Genomic DNA, 17,225 nt, shown 5'->3' on the forward strand with positions numbered 1-17,225 from the left:
TAAACACACGCTATATCCCGTGATACCAACGCGTATGACCGTGCTCTGCCCGTGATAGACCGCCAAACTTTCGCGTCTTACCACGTCTCCCCAAGTTTTAATAACGGCCGGGACACTGATTATCACGTGTTTTTCACGTGTGTTGCACGTCTTTACCACGTGTGCCGGCCGTGGTTGTCCGCGGTCTAAAGTTTTGAGCAGTCCAAAACTTTTTACCGCGTCCGACGCCGTTCCGATTTTCCCCTGCGTCCTGTCACGTCTGTATATCGACTGTAACACGTCTTAACTTCGACATCAACACGAACAACATCGTCTGCTTCACGGGAGAGCACTTTTTGACGGGTTTTGGCCGTGATAAAGCCGTAAAGCGCTGTGTGACCGGGCCTTTAGTCTGCAACTATTCAGGTGCGAAATGCAATGCGCCGGACTTTTGTTGTGCGTGCGTGCGTACTGTCCAGTGTGAAAAGCAGAGAAGAACACACCGCTCGAGAAACGGTGGGATATGATTGCGGGCTCATTCATCTCATCTCATTATCTCTAGCCGCTTTATCCTTCTACAGGGTCGCAGGCAAGCTGGAGCCTATCCCAGCTGACTACGGGCGAAAGGCGGGGTACACCCTGGACAAGTCGCCAGGTCATCACAGGGCTGACACATAGACAACCATTCACATTCACACCTACGGTCAATTTAGAGTCACCAGTTAACCTAACCTGCATGTCTTTGGACTGTGGGGGAAACCGGAGCACCCGGAGGAAACCCACGCGGACACGGGGAGAACATGCAAACTCCACACAGAAAGGCCCTCGCCGGCCCCGGGGCTCGAACCCAGGACCTTCTTGCTGTGAGGCAACAGCGCTAACCACTACACCACCGTGCCGATGATTGCGGGCTAATGTGAATATTCTTAGCTTCAATCAGATATATGAAACACAATGTTATTAAGCCGTTGTGATTATGAAATGATTCAATGCCCTGTGCGTTTGATATGGTGTTCAGTGTGACTTGCTCTCCCCTCGTTTGTAACATGAATTGCGTGCCGTGCGTGCCTTGGTTGGGGTTACTTTACGGGGCTGGAAAAAGTTGGCTGTGTCTTACCCAGTGATGGGAATAACGGCATTAGAAATAAACGGCGTTACTAACGGCGTTACTTTTTTTAGTAACGAGTAATCTAACTAATTACTTTTTACATCGTTATAACGCCGTTCCCATTACTTACAATAAAATACTATGCGTTACTTTATTAAAGCTGTTCTCATCTGGCACGCTGCTCGTTCAGCCTTTCTTTACTCTGCTTTAGTGTGGGGCAGGGAGATGCGAGACAACGGCATAGTAAGCCAATCAGAGTAGATTTAGACAACATACGTAGGTAGGCCATGCCTACTGCACTACTGCGCGCTCTTTCAATCGGAAGACACAGCGATGGCGAGCGGTCAGCCCAGCACTGCGCTTTCACATTGGAAATACAGCCATTACTTTTCATTACTTGAAATAAAAGGCAAGAGTGTTTACGTGCAATGCACATTATGTCGAGGAACAAAGCGTTTGTCCTCATCAGTGGCCAGTAATTAGTAACATAATTTTAATAACTACAAAAATATATTACATTTGATAGATGTCTTATCTCACATTGTCCCACAAAAATATTAATATAGTGTAGATAACATTACTAATTGGTTCTGTTAAGTGTCCATTTCAGTCATTAAACACATTTAACATTCACTTTTATTATGATTACACTAATTGAATTTGATTTTTTTTTTTTTGAGGGGGAACAAAATGTAACGGAATAATTACTTTCCCTGGTAATTAGTTACTTTTATGACAAAGTAACTCCGTTACTAACTCAGTTACTTTTTGGGAAAAGTAACTAGTAACTATAACTAATTACTTTTTGAAAGTAACGTGCCCAACACTGGTCTTACCTGGCTCAGCTGCCCCACTGCCTTTGCTAGTACCTGCTGCATCATCCGAATCTTTTTTAAAATATTTATGCAGTGAGCCCCTGAGTCTCTTGGTTTCTTCCTCTCTTTTTGTCTTTTCTTTTCTTTTCTTTTCTTTTCTTTTCTTTTCTTTTCTGTGCTCCTGACTTGTGCATGTTGGCAAATGGCACGCACGCTGATTGTTGAAGCGCTATGATCGAACGATGTCGTTTTTTCCCCCTTAATCAAAGAGTCAGACCAAACCATTTTTGCATTAGGGGTGGTAGGGGGTTCTTGACGCCTTTTTCAAAGACAATAAAGGCAAAAGATCTAGAAATCATTTATTGAATGCAAATATAGCACATTTCTTCCCCAAATCAACACATTTTGAAATGAAATAAAATAATCGCAACTTCATGAGAGCCCAGTTCGGGGCCCCCCCCCCCCCCCCCCCCCCCCCCACATTCCTGGGCCCGGGACAACATACCCGTTTGTCCCCCCCTGTCGGCGAGCCTGCTAGTATGCACGCTGTTATGCAAATAAAGGAGAGATCCGTTGAGCCCATTGAGTGTGTATATTTCGTTACAAATTTTAAGATGATCTCACGGAAATCTGTGAATAAACACAGTCTTGAGACTCAAGTCAGTGACGGGAAGATCAGACTTTCAGACTTTATCAGACTTTTTAAAGATGGAACTACAGAAAAATACCCAAAACTTTGATATGATTATGAACATAAGAGGAGGGTTACATCTCAGACTTTTATAATAAGGTGTTCCACATGTGCAAAAAAGTGCCCTTTTTTCCCCCCAGAGCACTTGCCCCCCAAAATGTCTGTGCACGCCACTGGGGCTAGTAATGAGGTAAAACAATCAAATAATGATGTGATTTGAGATGGGTGATTGTAATCATGATTTGGGACAAAATCAATGTCCAGGAAAGGCCTAGTCTTTGAGGCGCAAAGATGAGCTGAGGATCTCCATTTACTGTGGTCAGATGAATCAGTATTCTTGGTCTCTTATGTAGGAAACGAGCGCCATGTGCTCTGGACCAAGGACAAAAAGGACCTTCCAGACTGTTATCAGCAACAAGTCCAAAATCCAGGCTCTGTCATGGTATGGGGTTGTGTCAGTGCCCTTGGCTAAGGTAACTTACATTTCAGTGATGGCAGCATTAATGCAGAAAAGTATCTTGAGATTTCGGAGCAACATATTCTGCCTTCAAGACGACACCTTCCCCAGGGATATTTCAACAAGACAATGCAAAACCACATTCTGTACATTTCCACATTACAAAGGCATGGCTGTGGAAGAAGAGGATGCCTGTTCCCTCAGTCCCCAATAGAGAATGTGTGGCAAATTTGGAAACAAAATATATGACAACAATGACCCTATATGGTTGCAAATGTGGGACCTGTTTGCAGGAATAATGGGACAAAATAACACCTGAAACACTTCATCACTTGGTGTCTTCAGTCCCTAAATATCTTTTAAGTGTTATCAGAAGGAATGGCAACATTATAAAGTGGTAAATGCTTTACTGTCCCAACTTTTAAAAAAAAATGTGTTGCAAGAATCAAAACTGGAATATGCTTATTTTGAAAAAAAAAATTCATGAGGTAAAACATCAAAAAGTCTTCAGTATTTCAGTAGAACCTTCATCAATTCACGTTAGATGATATTTGTGTCACCATATATGGTTTGAACCTGAAGTGTACAATAGAAAAATCCTCAATGCCAAAATATTGTTCAAAAATTGAATACCACTAGAAATAAATTGGATTTTAGAACATAAGTAAATTTTATTTCAGTGTTACCACATCCTCAGTAAAGTACTCAAAGCCATAGCTGATCATTTAAGATTATTAAAGCACAATTTAAAGGCAAACATACAAGATAATATACAAGAACACATACAGTAAACTTTGTCTCATAATATGCTCTTTTGTGATATATTGAAGTTGGTCCCAATTTTGGTGCTGTACTTATATTTTACAATAGTGCTCTAGAAATACTCATACTTCCTTTTCAGTGTCATATTGTAGCGTAACAAAGCATATTTTTGGGGAAAAAAATCATCAAGGCTGTCTGGGATTTTACTTCTGTTGACACAAAACAGCTACTGCAATTTTTACAAGAATCCTTGAAAAACCTACCTGCCAGTTTCCTTGTAGAAAATTGCATGGCCGTGGCGCTAAGAGTATACACATGCTTTGAAAAGCAAATGCAAATTGTGAGGTTTTTTTTTTTTTGTTACTGCTCAATATAGTAATTATTTGAATGCTTAAGAGTTTTTATATGGTTTCTTTATGTGTTGTGGGTTTTCTTTGACACAATCTTTTATACTTCTGATATTTATTCTCTGTAATAATGCCTAAAGGTCTTTCAGAAATCAACTAAAAGGCGAAAAAAAAAAACCCCAGCTACAGCAGATTCTCAGACTTTTTTTTTTTAATTAAACTGCATTCCCAGGGGCTTATGGCTGAGATTTTCTCTGCATTTGTCAATAATCTAATGTTTTCTTCTTCTATCATGCCAATAGCAGCAGCTTGGTCACACAGGGATTCAACCCCCAAACCATCTGAGCAGTAACCCTGAGTCTTAACCCATTGAGCCACCACTACCACACAAAGCTCTCATTTGTGAAATGTTGATTTAAAAAAAATATAAAATTTAAACTGAGCTATTATAATTAGTCTCACTATGTGCCACATCATAAATAATCATTTTAATTATTTCAGACATCTTTCACTACATAGCTGTTTATCATAAACAGATCTGAAACCAGGGGGCTCCCAAGTGGTGCATTCACCCTATCACACACCATACCACAGCCATCCATGGTTGGTAGCCAAAGGAGCAAATCTGGGCATGCTGTCTGGGTGGGAGAGATGCCATACTCTTGATACTAGATAATCGTGGACATCTGCAAGCTCATGTATGTGGAAGAGGGTAGATAGCGCTTTCCTCCAAGTGTGTTAGAATGCAGCATGTGCATCAGTTTGAAGCAGCAATTGGATGGTTTTACACATCATGGAAGAAGAACATGTTAGTCTTCAACCTCCCCAAGTCTTGGCTGTTGTATGATATAGGAGAGAGCTGGCTGGTGGGTGGCATTTGGCAGGTGAAAAAGTAAAAAAAGATTCTAGCAGCTTCTCTGCTTGGACCCCCTAATTAAAAGCTTTTCACACCTAAGAACCTTTAACTAACCTGAAGAGCTCAAGAAATTTTCTAAAAGGCTACGTGCATTTAAATGAAACTCCACAGATCTTCAGGTACTTTTTTTTTGTCTTTTCTGGGGGTTGAAATGGGTGGAATGGTGGTGTAGTGGTTAGCACTGTTACCTCACAGCAAGAAGGTTCTGGGTTTGAGCCCAGTGGCTGACAGGGGCCTTTCTGTGTGGAGTTTGCATGTTCTCACCATGTCTGCATGGGTTTTATCCAAAGACATGCGGTTAGATTAACATAGGGCAGACATGGCTTGAAGGTTGGGCTGAAGCAAGGCACCTAATCCCCAACTGCTCCCTGGGCACTGTAGCATACCGGTAGCTGCCCACTGCTCTGGGCATGTGTGTGTGCTCATTGCTCACTTGTGTGTGTTCACTGCTTCAGAAGGGTTAAATGCAGAGGAGAAATTTCACTGTGTGCTTAAGTCTGTGCTTGAATATACATGCGACAAATAAAGGTTTCTTCTTTAAAAAAAATCTGTACTGTACTGTTCCACATTACTAATCAAAAGGGCACATGTCTTCCCGGGTTGACAAATCATGTCTTACAAGTAGATTTATTTATTTATTTATTCTGGACCCACCCACCCCCCAAAAAAATCTTTGTGCATCTCTATGGTTTAGGTTAGACTTATTTCAGTTAGACTTGAGACTTGAGATGGTTTGTAGTCAACTGGCCAGGTTTTAAAGAACAAGTGAACAGTCAAGCAACCCTGCATTTTACATGCTTGTCACCCCAATGGCAATGTGGTGTATAACTATCAAATCAAATTCGTTCCCATGCCATGTGGCGGCGCCAATCTCTGTAGCCCTCAGCCTCTCGCCTATTACATAGCTAGGGTTACAGTGGGGGGCTAGTCCTCTGGTAACCACAAGAGTTTGACTCCCCACTCGCATCTGTATTGCAGTGTGCCTTGCCAGACGGCAACAGGTACCATTTTTATGATGGTCTTTGGTATGACCTGACCATGAGTAGAACTCACAATCTCCCAATCGAGAGACAGACATGCTAACCACTAGGCCAACTTGTGGCAACTAGCAAATATAAATTAATTAATATAGATTTAGCCCACCAGGGAAACAGCATCACTCTCTAATCTCCCTCCACTTAAGCCATGTTTAGACATAATGTTAAGACATAATGTTATAAACACTATGCTGGGCTACTATGGATTAAACTGACCTGATCACTCAATGTTTTCTTTCTTGGTTGCGAAAGAAAACATTGTCTTGACAGAAAAGTGAATGTTCTTCACAAAAAAAAATGCTCCTCAAACTTAACAGTCTGTCCTAGGGTGGCTATGGTGGCCTTAGATTTGCCCCAAATTGGTCAGAATACATCAGAATATAAACAAATCACTTCACATCTGGTCTGACAATTCATATGTATGTTATTACAGACATGATAAATTTATTCTGGTGCCTATGCTTTGATGTACCAGTTCTGTTAATGGCCATGTCAGGAAATAAACAAGATTCTTCAAGAATCCCATGTGTGTGAGCATTATTCAGATTTGACTTTGTCAGCGATGGCAGCGAAAACTGATACTGTCTTTCTGTAGTCATTGTATTTTCATGTTTCTTGGTTTAACACCCAGAAGGTTACATGGCTTTTACCCGAGCTACACTGTTCAATTTAAACATGTCATCCATATGAATCACTTTTGTATTGCTTTGCAGAAAGAAAAAGTACGAGAACCTATTTTGCATCAAGCTGCCATGTAGTTGTTGTTGTTGTTGGGGTTTTTTTCAACTGCTCCAAAAGAAATGCAGCAGCACTTCAGATAATCCTCTGAGACACTCATTTCCATATTGCAGCTTAGTGCTTAGACAGCTTCTCACTTCTTCACTCATATTAGCTTACTGCCACCTATTGAACAGTGCCAACTGAAGAATATACCATAGACCATAACTTTGAGGACCTTTTAAAGAAAGAAAGAAAGCAGCAGGTTTTATTTTAATTGAGGTTTTTAAAGGTGTTTTCACACTTGGTCCATTTCAGTGCTCGAATTAGACTCAGCATTTTTGTGCATGCGTGAACTCAACAAATGAACTCAGACCCCTTTAAAGTGACCCACACTCAGACCACACTGAGAGTTCGTCTGAGTGCGGTTCGTTTGTGGTTCATTTTGTGCTGCACTTGATTTGTGCTTTGTGAAAACAGTGTTCTCAGTCTGCTTCGCATTTTGCCTGATAGATAAAGAACTGAAGAGTTGCTGTAGATACATAGCTCCAGTTTTCTGTCACCTAACAGAAAAACAACTTAAATGGCTTTCCATTGGGTAATGTGGTCCCATAACAAGGTCAGCAGTGTTCGGTAGCAACATGACAGGTAAGCTAATAGAGCCACTGTGGTGCTAGTAATTATGTTATAGAGCTTAAGTTGTTATGCAGCAGTAATAATAGTATTGTCAGTAGCAGTCGTTACTGTATAATATAGGTTTACAGTATTTGTGTAATATATGCAGTGTGGACACTAACTTTGTCTACCCCAACTATTCATATCAGCCAGTAGCATTATGGCATGAAGTATGAGTTGATTTCGATGGTTTAGCATCCAAAATGCTTCTGGTATTTCACTTCAAATCTGTTTTGCCTGCTCTGATTTTCATCCAAAGTATGGCATCGTGTAATGATTTCAATGATACTATTCAGTGTTGGGGCGGCATGGTGGTGCAGTGGTTAGCACTGTCACCTCACAGCAAGAAGGTTCTGGGTTTGAGCCCAGTGGCCGGCGAGGGCCTTTCTGTACGGAGTCTGCATGTTCTCCACGTGTCCGTGTGGGTTTCCTTTAGGTGCTCCGGTTTCCCCCACAGTCCAAAGACATGCAGGTTAGGCTAATTGGTGACTCTAAATTGACCGTAGGTGTGAATGTGAGTGTGAATGGTTGTCTGTGTCTATGTGTGAGCCCTGTGATAACCTGGTGACTTGTCCAGGGTGTACCTCGCCTCATAGTCAGCTGGGATAGGCTCCAGCTTGCCTGCAACCCTGTAGAACAGGATAAGCGGCTAGAGATAATGGATGGATGGATGGATATTCAGTGTTGCACATATTCACTAGTAACTATGGTAAAGGACTTGTGATGTGAACAACAGGTGGTCTGAGATCACCTGTTGTTTAATCGATGATTTTTTAAAAAATTCCATAAAGGGAACTGGGTCCTATTTTGAGACCAATTGTATTGTATACACCAAAATTACTGAGGCCATTTGCAGTGAGTTCCCCTTTGGGGTCCATTTTAACAGGCCTCAGTGGCTCATTTGAAAACCTAGGATAGCTCCGGTGAATATTTTAATACCAATTTATTCGTTTCACCCAAGTTACCACCTCAAAAATAATGTATCAAGCCTGGATGTCGCAACTTTTATTGAGTGTATTGCAGGCATCAAATTCTAACTTTGTTTATATTTACAAAATACAATTAAGTTGGTCAGTAAAACTATTGAAGCTCTTTTCTTTGTTTTTTTTTCAGTTAAATAAAGGTTCACATGAATTATCACAAATCGCATTCACATATTTTTGTTTTTATTGCATTTTGGAAAATATCCTAACTTTTCTGGAAATGAGGTTTATATATATTCTATCCACATTCACTGGATATGAGCAATCGCACACTCTGATTGGCTACTCAACTACTAGGCTATCAGCTCATATACACTATAAAAAATGTCCGTAGAATTAACAGTAAATTTAAGTAAAATCATGACATAAAAAACTGTAAATACAAAAACAATGAAGCAGTGTGTAATTTACATCAATATACTGTAAAACTCCTAACCAAATACCACTGTTAATTTAACAGTAAGAATATGTTGAATTGATCATATTTTTTTGTAGAATTTACAAATTGTTGTAGTTTAAACACAAACTGTAATACTAAAACAGAATGTGATAGTTAAAATTACATCATTATCCTGTTAAAAAAAAATACAAAAGCTGTCAGTTGTGGCTCAGTTGACTAAGGTGCCATACCATGAATCTGGGGACCTGGGTTCAATTCTGACCTGAGGTCATTTCCTGATCCCTCCCTCCAGCTCATTTCCTGTCTCTATCCAAAAAAGTTTTTTTAAAAAATCTGTCTAGTCATTGTTTATTGTACAATGAATATCTGTAAAATTAACAGTTATGTATTGATTATTGTACATTGAATACCTGTAAAATTTACATTTAGTTATCATTAATTGTACATGGAATCCCAGTGAAAAGTACAAGTTATTCTGTAATGTTGTTTACATTTCACTGTATTTTTAACAGGATTATTCTGGTAACCACAGCTGCCAGTATTTTTCCGTAAAAACGGATTTTTTTTTTACAGTGTACCATGAGTAGAGAAAAGCAAAATGGCGGAGCATGTTGCTGAACCAACCGAGGATGAAATAAAAACTCTACTGGAAAACAAAACCCCAAAAAATGCAAAAAAAAAGCAACAAAATATGGAATAAAAGTATTTTATGGTAAGAATGTATCTTTTCTTTAAGAATTATTTTTATTGCATTTTTCACAAATTGCTAGTCATTTTGCCAGTTTGTTTACATTCTCAGTGGAAATTATTTTGTCAGGCATTTTGTACAAAGTTTATATTTATCAAATTCGCAAAAAATAAAAATAAAAATGCTCTGTTTCTCAAAATCCCGTGAATGTAGATAGAATAAAACAGTTATTCCACTCAATCTCGTTGTACATGGCTTATAGCCGACTCGGCACTACACACCTCGTTGACTATCAGCTCATATACAACTCGATTTTGTGGAATAACTGTTAAATACATTATACAGGGTGTTTCAAAAAATGTGATATCATTTCACAATGTAATAACTTTGCCAATTCTTGTTCAATTGACCTCAAATTTTAACAGCATGTGTGGAAACAGGTCAAAATTTTATGTTTAATGTTTTTTGTTTTTATCTTTTTAGGTATAGAAATGCCATTCACTGGAAAAGAAAAGGCGTTTTGTGTGTTAGAGTACGCTCGAACACAGTCGAACAAGACTGTGTAGCATGCATTTATGAGAGAATTCTCTAAATAATGCACCAACTGCAATGCAGATTTGGACGTGGCACAAAAAGTTCACAGAGGAAGGCTGTCTGTGTGTCTGTGTCTCAGGCGGCATGCATATTGAAAATTTGTGAAATCATTTATGGAATCCACATACCTTTGAATTTCTCATTCAAATTTTGAGAACTCAAACATTAAGCCTGTTCAGTTTAATTTGCCTAGACTATATAGTTTCTGGGATATTTACATCTCAAATAATATCAAATTTTTTGAAACACCATATATATACACACACAAATTTTATATATATATATATATATACAAACACACACATCCATTATCTGTAGCCATTTATCCTGTGCAGGGTCACAGGCAAGCTGGAGCCTATCCCAGCTGACTATGGGCGAAAGGCAGGGTACACCCTGGACAAGTCGCCAGGTCATCGCAGGGCTGACACATAGAGACAACCATTCACACTCAATTTAGAGTCACCACTCACCAGTTAACCTAACCTGTTTTTGGACTGTGGGGGAAACTGGAGCACCCGGAGGAAACCCACGCAGACACGGGGAGAACATGCAAACTCCACACAGAAAGGCCCTCGCCGGCCACGGGGCTCGAACCCGGACCTTCTTGCTGTGAGGCGACAGTGCTAACCACTACACTACCATGCAGCGCTGTCGCCTCACAGCAAGAAGGTCCGGGTTCGAGCCCCGTGGCCGGCGAGGGCCTTTCTGTGTGGAGTTTGCATGTTCTCCCCGTGTCCGCGTGGGTTTCCTCCGGGTGCTCCGGTTTCCCCCACAGTCCAAAGACATGCAGGTTAGGTTAACTGGTGACTCTAAATTGAGCGTAGGTGTGAATGTGAGTGTGAATGGTTGTCTGTGTCTATGTGTCAGCCCTGTGATGACCTGGCGACTTGTCCAGGGTGTACCCAGCCTTTCGCCCGTAGTCAGCTGGGATAGGCTCCAGCTTGCCTGTGACCCTGTAGAACAGGATAAAGCGGCTAGAGATAATGAGAACATGGCTTTCTAAAGCCAGCATCTTTGTGCACTTTTGCTTTTGTAATAAAAGACAGAAAAGGTCAGGAGGTAAAAAGGTATTTATTTCTCATCAGTGTTAGTGTGTTTATTGTTATAAAAACGTTTATTCAAAAACGCCAAGACACAAAGCATCATTGAGCATCCAGCACGCGCTCGTCAATGCGTTGTGTGCGGCCACCTGCTCAGGTGTGCTGCGCATGCGCACACCCAACCCCTATAGAACCCCCAAACCGGGGGTCGGTGAGGCTGGTTTCAGAGCAGCGCCGCCCTGCACTCGAACCGGAGGCACTGCTGTCCTGTCATCTTCTGCCTTTAGAAATCCGACGCCAAGGCGCCACAGGTCGGTTTCCAGATCAAGCCGTCCGAATCAATCTGAAAGCAGAAGTGGGATTAATGAGGACTGCGCTGTTGGAGCAGATGGCTGTGACGTGTTGCGGGTTGTCGGTTTACCTGCTGCTTCACTCTTTGGCCTTTTTCACAGAGTTCTGAAGCTTCTCGGCGATTTTGCGCTCGTGCCCGCCGGGGTTGGGCCGGTTCGTGTTCCAGCTGGCTTCCTTCTTCGTCTTGCCTTTGCGGCTCGCGCCCTCTAGTGGTCACACAGAACAAACAGCACGCGCACATCAGAACGCCGGCACAGCTACTTCCTCAACACCGCGTGCACAGAATAACACGCTACGTCATGGTTTTTCAGAGTGTGGGGCGCGCCTCCCCTAGGGGGCGCAACGTCAGGAAAAATAAACCAGAGTGAGTTACTATTGCGGACATTTAGCGAACTTCAGCTCGCCTTTGCCAGAGACAAAATGGATCGATTTTTAGTACCTAAAGCTACAGTGACCCAAGTAAAAAAAGAAGGAAGTATGACCACGATTATTTAAAGTTTGGATTTTCATGGACTGGATCTGAAGATGCTCCACTGTGTTGTCTGCCAAGAGGTGCTAGCTAACGATACTCTCAGATGTTTAAAATGTGTAAAACAAGATTTTTTTTAAAAAAGCACAGATGTTTAAAATGTGTAAAAAAAAAAAAAAGATTTTTAATAAAGCTCATATGTTTTTAATGTGTAAAAAAAGATGTTTTCAAAAAGCACAGATGTTTAAAATGTGTAAAAAAAAAAAAGATGTTTTAATAAAGCTTTCAAACCGTTAGATTCATGCTGCCTTCAAGTGCTACTCGGATTTTCCTGTTTTCCAGTTGCGATATAGTAGTTAGGAAGATTTTGTGTTAAACTACACTGTTGTGTTGTTTTAAATGTGTAAAAAAAAAAAAAGATGTTTTCAAAAAGCACAGATGTTTAAAATGTGTAAAAAAAAAAATGTTTTAATAAAGCTCATATGTTTTAAATGTGTAAAAAAAAAGATGTTTTCAAAAAGCACAGATGTTTAAAATGTGTTAAAAAAAATGTTTTAATAAAGCTTTCAAACCGTTAGATTCATGCTGCCTTCAAGTGCTACTCGGATTTTCCTGTTTTCCAGTTGCGATATAGTAGTTAGGAAGATTTTGTGTTAAACTACACTGTTGTGTTGTTTTAAATGTGCAAAAAAAAAAAAAAAAGATGTTTTCAAAAAGCACAGATGTTTAAAATGTGTAAAAAAAAAAAAAGATGTTTTAATAAAGCTCATATGTTTTAAATGTGTAAAAAAAGTGTTTTCAAAAAGCACAGATGTTTAAAATGTGTTAAAAAAAATGTTTTAATAAAGCTTTCAAACCGTTAGATTCATGCTACCTTCAAGTGCTACTCGGATTTTCCTGTTTTCCAGTTGCGATATAGTAGTTAGGAAGATTTTGTGTTAAACTACACTGTTGTGTTGTTTTAAATGTGCAAAAAAAAAAAAAAAAGATGTTTTCAAAAAGCACAGATGTTTAAAATGTGTAAAAAAAAAAAAAGATGTTTTAATAAAGCTCATATGTTTTAAATGTGTAAAAAAAGTGTTTTCAAAAAGCACAGATGTTTAAAATGTGTAAAAAAAAAAAGATGTTTTAATAAAGCTCATATGTTTTTAATGTGTAAAAAAAGATGTTTTCAAAAAGCACAGATGTTTAAAGTGTGTAAAAAAAAAAAAGATGTTTTACAGTTTTTCTCAATTGGTTTGGCTCATTTCCTGAAACTGAGATGACATTCTCAAAATAACATGGACAAATCCCCAAACCCACTTGCAACTTCTCACAACAGATTGGCATTTCTCATTGCTTTCGTCAAATTGCAAATCCTTTGTACATGTCTCCGGTGTCTAGTGCATCCTTGCAAATGGTTATGTACAAGTGGCCCACAGTTAACACAATCATCCCACATTTAGCTCAACTTCCAAATGAATATATGTTCATAATCTATCCCAATTAGCTGCTTCTCAATGTTATGGTCGTTCCCTCCAAAACATGTCAGAACAATTTCATCGTATAAGCCATCATATGCAGAATAGTCTGCTCAATTGTCAAAATTAGTCAAGGACATAATACAATATAGTATATATATATATATTTTTGTCAGAAGAATTTGGAAGATTTTTGGAATAAATACATGGCAGTTAGGTGAATAAGTGACAGGTGAATTCAGGTTTAGACTAACGATGGAGGAGTTTCCCACATCACAGATGACCAATCCAACAGTTTGTGGAGTTACCTGGCAGGTGTTGTGTATGACTGTGCCTACGGCCATACATGTATATATAGAGCTTGGCCTGGTGCCAGTACTATTTGCAGAATGAATATGGAGGAACCTCAACAAGGTCAACTTCCAGCTGGAGGAAGGGGAAGAGGAAGAGATGGAGGAGGAAGGAGAGGAAGAGGAAGAGGGGTGCGTATGCGTGGTGGTGGAGTAGGGGGAAGAGGGCGAGGCGTGCGTAGGCATCACACTGTCCCCGATGAAATTAGAGCCACCATTATTGACCATGTTGTCAGGAATACAGAGAGGGTAAAAGAACTGCGGTACCAGTATGTGCAGGTAAGTCAATTACTGTATTTGTTTTCCACCATTGTAACCTATACACTATGCAGAGGTTCAAAGTTTGGGGGGTTTTCCGTATCTTTACTGTACCTTTGGAATCCAGTATCTGACCACAGAATTTTGCCTAAGAACTGTAACAGAAAACTGTGATTAGTATTTCTCCATTTTGTGTCACATACCAGCTGGAGTATCTCTGCATAGGCCAGCATAGGTTTGGAACCGTTGCAGGTTATATTGACTTTGTGAAGAAGATATTACTGCTGTGTATGACCCATCTGCATGATTTGGTTTTACCTGTGTTTCTCTTTTGTAGAGAATAATGGCATTGGAGGGAATAGAAACACCTCATCTCCTGGTGTTTGTGGACGAGGCAGGTTTCAATCTGGCCAAGTGCCGCAGGCGCGGACGTAACATCATTGGCCAGCGGGCCACAGTAGACGTCCCGGGTCAAAGAGGAGGAAATATCACAATGTGTGCGGCCATTTCTGACAATGGTGTGGCCACACATATTGCAAGCCTAGGCCCATACAACACGCAGAGGCTCCTCCTCTACCTGGATCGTCTGTATGTGGATTTGGTCCCCGAGAATGAAAGGGGACTCGAAGCGCCCCACCTATCACAATTTGTCATTGTGTGGGACAATGTCAGCTTTCACCGTGGCCCACTCATCAGAGCGTGGTTCGACACCCATCCAAGGATGCGTAATGTTTTTTTACCACCATACTCGCCATTCCTCAATCCCATTGAAGAATTTTTTTCTGCTTGGAGGTGGAGGGTTTATGAACGCCACATTGGGGATCAGAGGTCTCTCCTCAATGCCATGGATGCTGCCTGCGATGACATCACAGGCGATCAGTGTCGGGGTTGGCTAAGACATTCACGCCGCTTCTTTCCACGCTGCATCGCAAGGGAGAACATCCGGTGCGATGTTGATGAAAATCTGTGGCCAAACAGAGAGCAGCGGATGGATGGCCTGGAGGATGAGGAAGGCTACCAGGAGAGGGTGGGGGAAGACAGCAACAGCGACTAATCCAAGTGTTAAACTTGTGGAACTTGCTTTTTTCAATTCCTTTTTTGGTTCATGTTTATATTTTGTGATATAGCCTATAGACGCATGACATCACATGCAGGAGGTAAATGCATATTTTCCTTTTACTGTATACCTATACTCTCTGTTCGTAATGCAGTAATGCATGCAATTTTGTTTGTGTGAAAATTGTGTGAATAAACAATTTCTTTGGTGAAATGAGTGCACTGTGTGTGGTGTCAAACTTTGGAGGCTGCTGTCACTGTAAAACCCTATTTCTCCAGTTTTATATATAATAGTATTCCTTTAGCTAGACCTCTGACAAACTGTCTAAGCATTTTGACTTGCAGTGCTTACACGATGCCAAAGGGACAATGCATTTTGGGGGTATTGACTATTTATTTGAGAAGGATATTTAGTTTTGACACATGGATAAACTGTTTTGGGAGAGATATGAGCATTTGCAGATGATCCATGTAATTGTGTTGAGCCATCCAGGTCATTTAGACAGAAGCACTTAATGAACAAAAATGAGGCCAAGCAATTGAGAAGGATCTATGCCATTTTTATGGTACTGACTATTTACATGGGAAAGGGATTTCCTTTTGAAGCGTGAATGAATGGTTTTGGGAGAGATATGACATTTTGCTGGTTATCTGAAGGGTTGTGCAGAGCTGTATCACTGTTTCGCAAAATGACCTTATAGTTATAGGAATGTCATCTCAGTTTCAAGAAATGAGCCAAACCAATTGAGAAAAACTGTAATAAAGCTTTCAAACAGTTAGATTCATGCTACCTTCAAGTGCTACTCGGATTTTCCTGTTTTCCAGTTGCGATATAGTAGTTAGGAAGATTTTGTGTTAAACTACACTGTTGTGTTGTTTTAAATGTGTAAAAAAAAGAGATGTTTTCAAAAACCACAGATGTTTAAAATGTGTAAAAAAAAAAAGATGTTTTCAAAAAGCACAGATGTTTAAAATGTGTAAAAAAAAAAAAAAAAGATGTTTTAATAAAGCTTTCAAACCGTTAGATTCCTGCTGCCTTCAAGTGCTACTCGGATTTTCCTGTTTTCCAGTTGCGATATAGTAGTTATGAAGATTTTGTGTTAAACTACACTGTTGTGTTGTTATTATTATTATTTGTTTGTTTTTTGTTTTCACCCAGTCTATTTTAGAAGCTCCATAAAAGTTTTATAAGTCTAATTCAGTTTATGACATGACTACTAAAATGAAAGTTGTGGACTGTTTATAAAAGTAAATCGTTAACTGTGCTGTGAGTAAACGTTATATAACTCAGGATCGTAAATATTTTCGAAGTTTACTTGCAATTGCGACTTGAAACCTCGGAGATGTTCAAGTTTTAGACGGGGAATTATTATTTATGAGCAATCCTACAACACTTGAACGCTGCATTTTTAAGTATTTTTCTGTATTAATCTACACAGGAATCCAAAAACTGTACTTAAAGGAGCCATAAGACACCCCTTACAGAAAAAAACACATGAATTTCCCATGTATTTCACGTGTGATCACATATGTGGAATACATGGTATCAGATTTTGTAACATGTGTTACCATGTAGAGCACATGTGGAAAACATGTTACCACATGTGGAATACATGCCCTTACAGAAAAAACACATGAATTTCCCATGTATTTCCCATGTGATCACATGTGAAAAATCACATGTGAAGTTCATGTGGTTTTTCTGTAAGGGACAATTTGAAGTCTGAAGTTAAAGACGGAGAAATAACATGAGACTGGAATACAACTAGTTAAAAGTTTGTTCAAGTCTTGTTTTATAACTTACCGGTGTATCTGTCGGTCAGACTGTAATAATCATATTCGTCGTAGTAGCGATCCTCAAAGGTGGTGGGCTTCAGGTTCTTAACTTCGACGTGACTCATTTTTGCTTTGCGATACACTTTTAAGAAACCTAAAAGTTAGATTAGACTTGGGGGGAAAAAAACCAGACAGTGTAAGCCAAGAACAGTTCAAACAAACAAAGACGAAGCTTGGCAGAGATGCTGCTCTTCTCTGAAGTTGCTGTTTGCTCCACGCTGTGTTGTTGATGTTGG

General features: G+C 39.9%; 2 protein-coding genes across 2 annotated transcripts; one reads left to right on the top strand and one right to left on the bottom strand.

Annotated features, from left to right (window-relative positions):
• Positions 1-11,221: 11,221 nt before the first annotated feature.
• On the bottom strand, positions 11,222-17,225 carry nupr1b (nuclear protein 1b). The gene is made up of 3 exons (XM_060901804.1): positions 16,958-17,225; positions 11,631-11,766; positions 11,222-11,552 (listed from the first exon to the last, which is right to left on the bottom strand). Exons 1-2 carry the CDS (start codon positions 17,052-17,054, stop codon positions 11,639-11,641), a joined length of 225 nt encoding a protein of 74 aa, XP_060757787.1. The 5' UTR covers positions 17,055-17,225; the 3' UTR covers positions 11,222-11,552; positions 11,631-11,638.
• Positions 13,957-15,367, top strand: LOC132868706 (uncharacterized). Its single transcript, XM_060901803.1, has 2 exons — positions 13,957-14,118; positions 14,435-15,367. Exons 1-2 carry the CDS (start codon positions 13,978-13,980, stop codon positions 15,149-15,151), a joined length of 858 nt encoding a protein of 285 aa, XP_060757786.1. The 5' UTR covers positions 13,957-13,977; the 3' UTR covers positions 15,152-15,367.

This window comes from Neoarius graeffei, chromosome 20, assembly GCF_027579695.1.
Source record: "Neoarius graeffei isolate fNeoGra1 chromosome 20, fNeoGra1.pri, whole genome shotgun sequence".
Taxonomy (NCBI): Eukaryota; Metazoa; Chordata; class Actinopteri; order Siluriformes; family Ariidae; genus Neoarius; species Neoarius graeffei.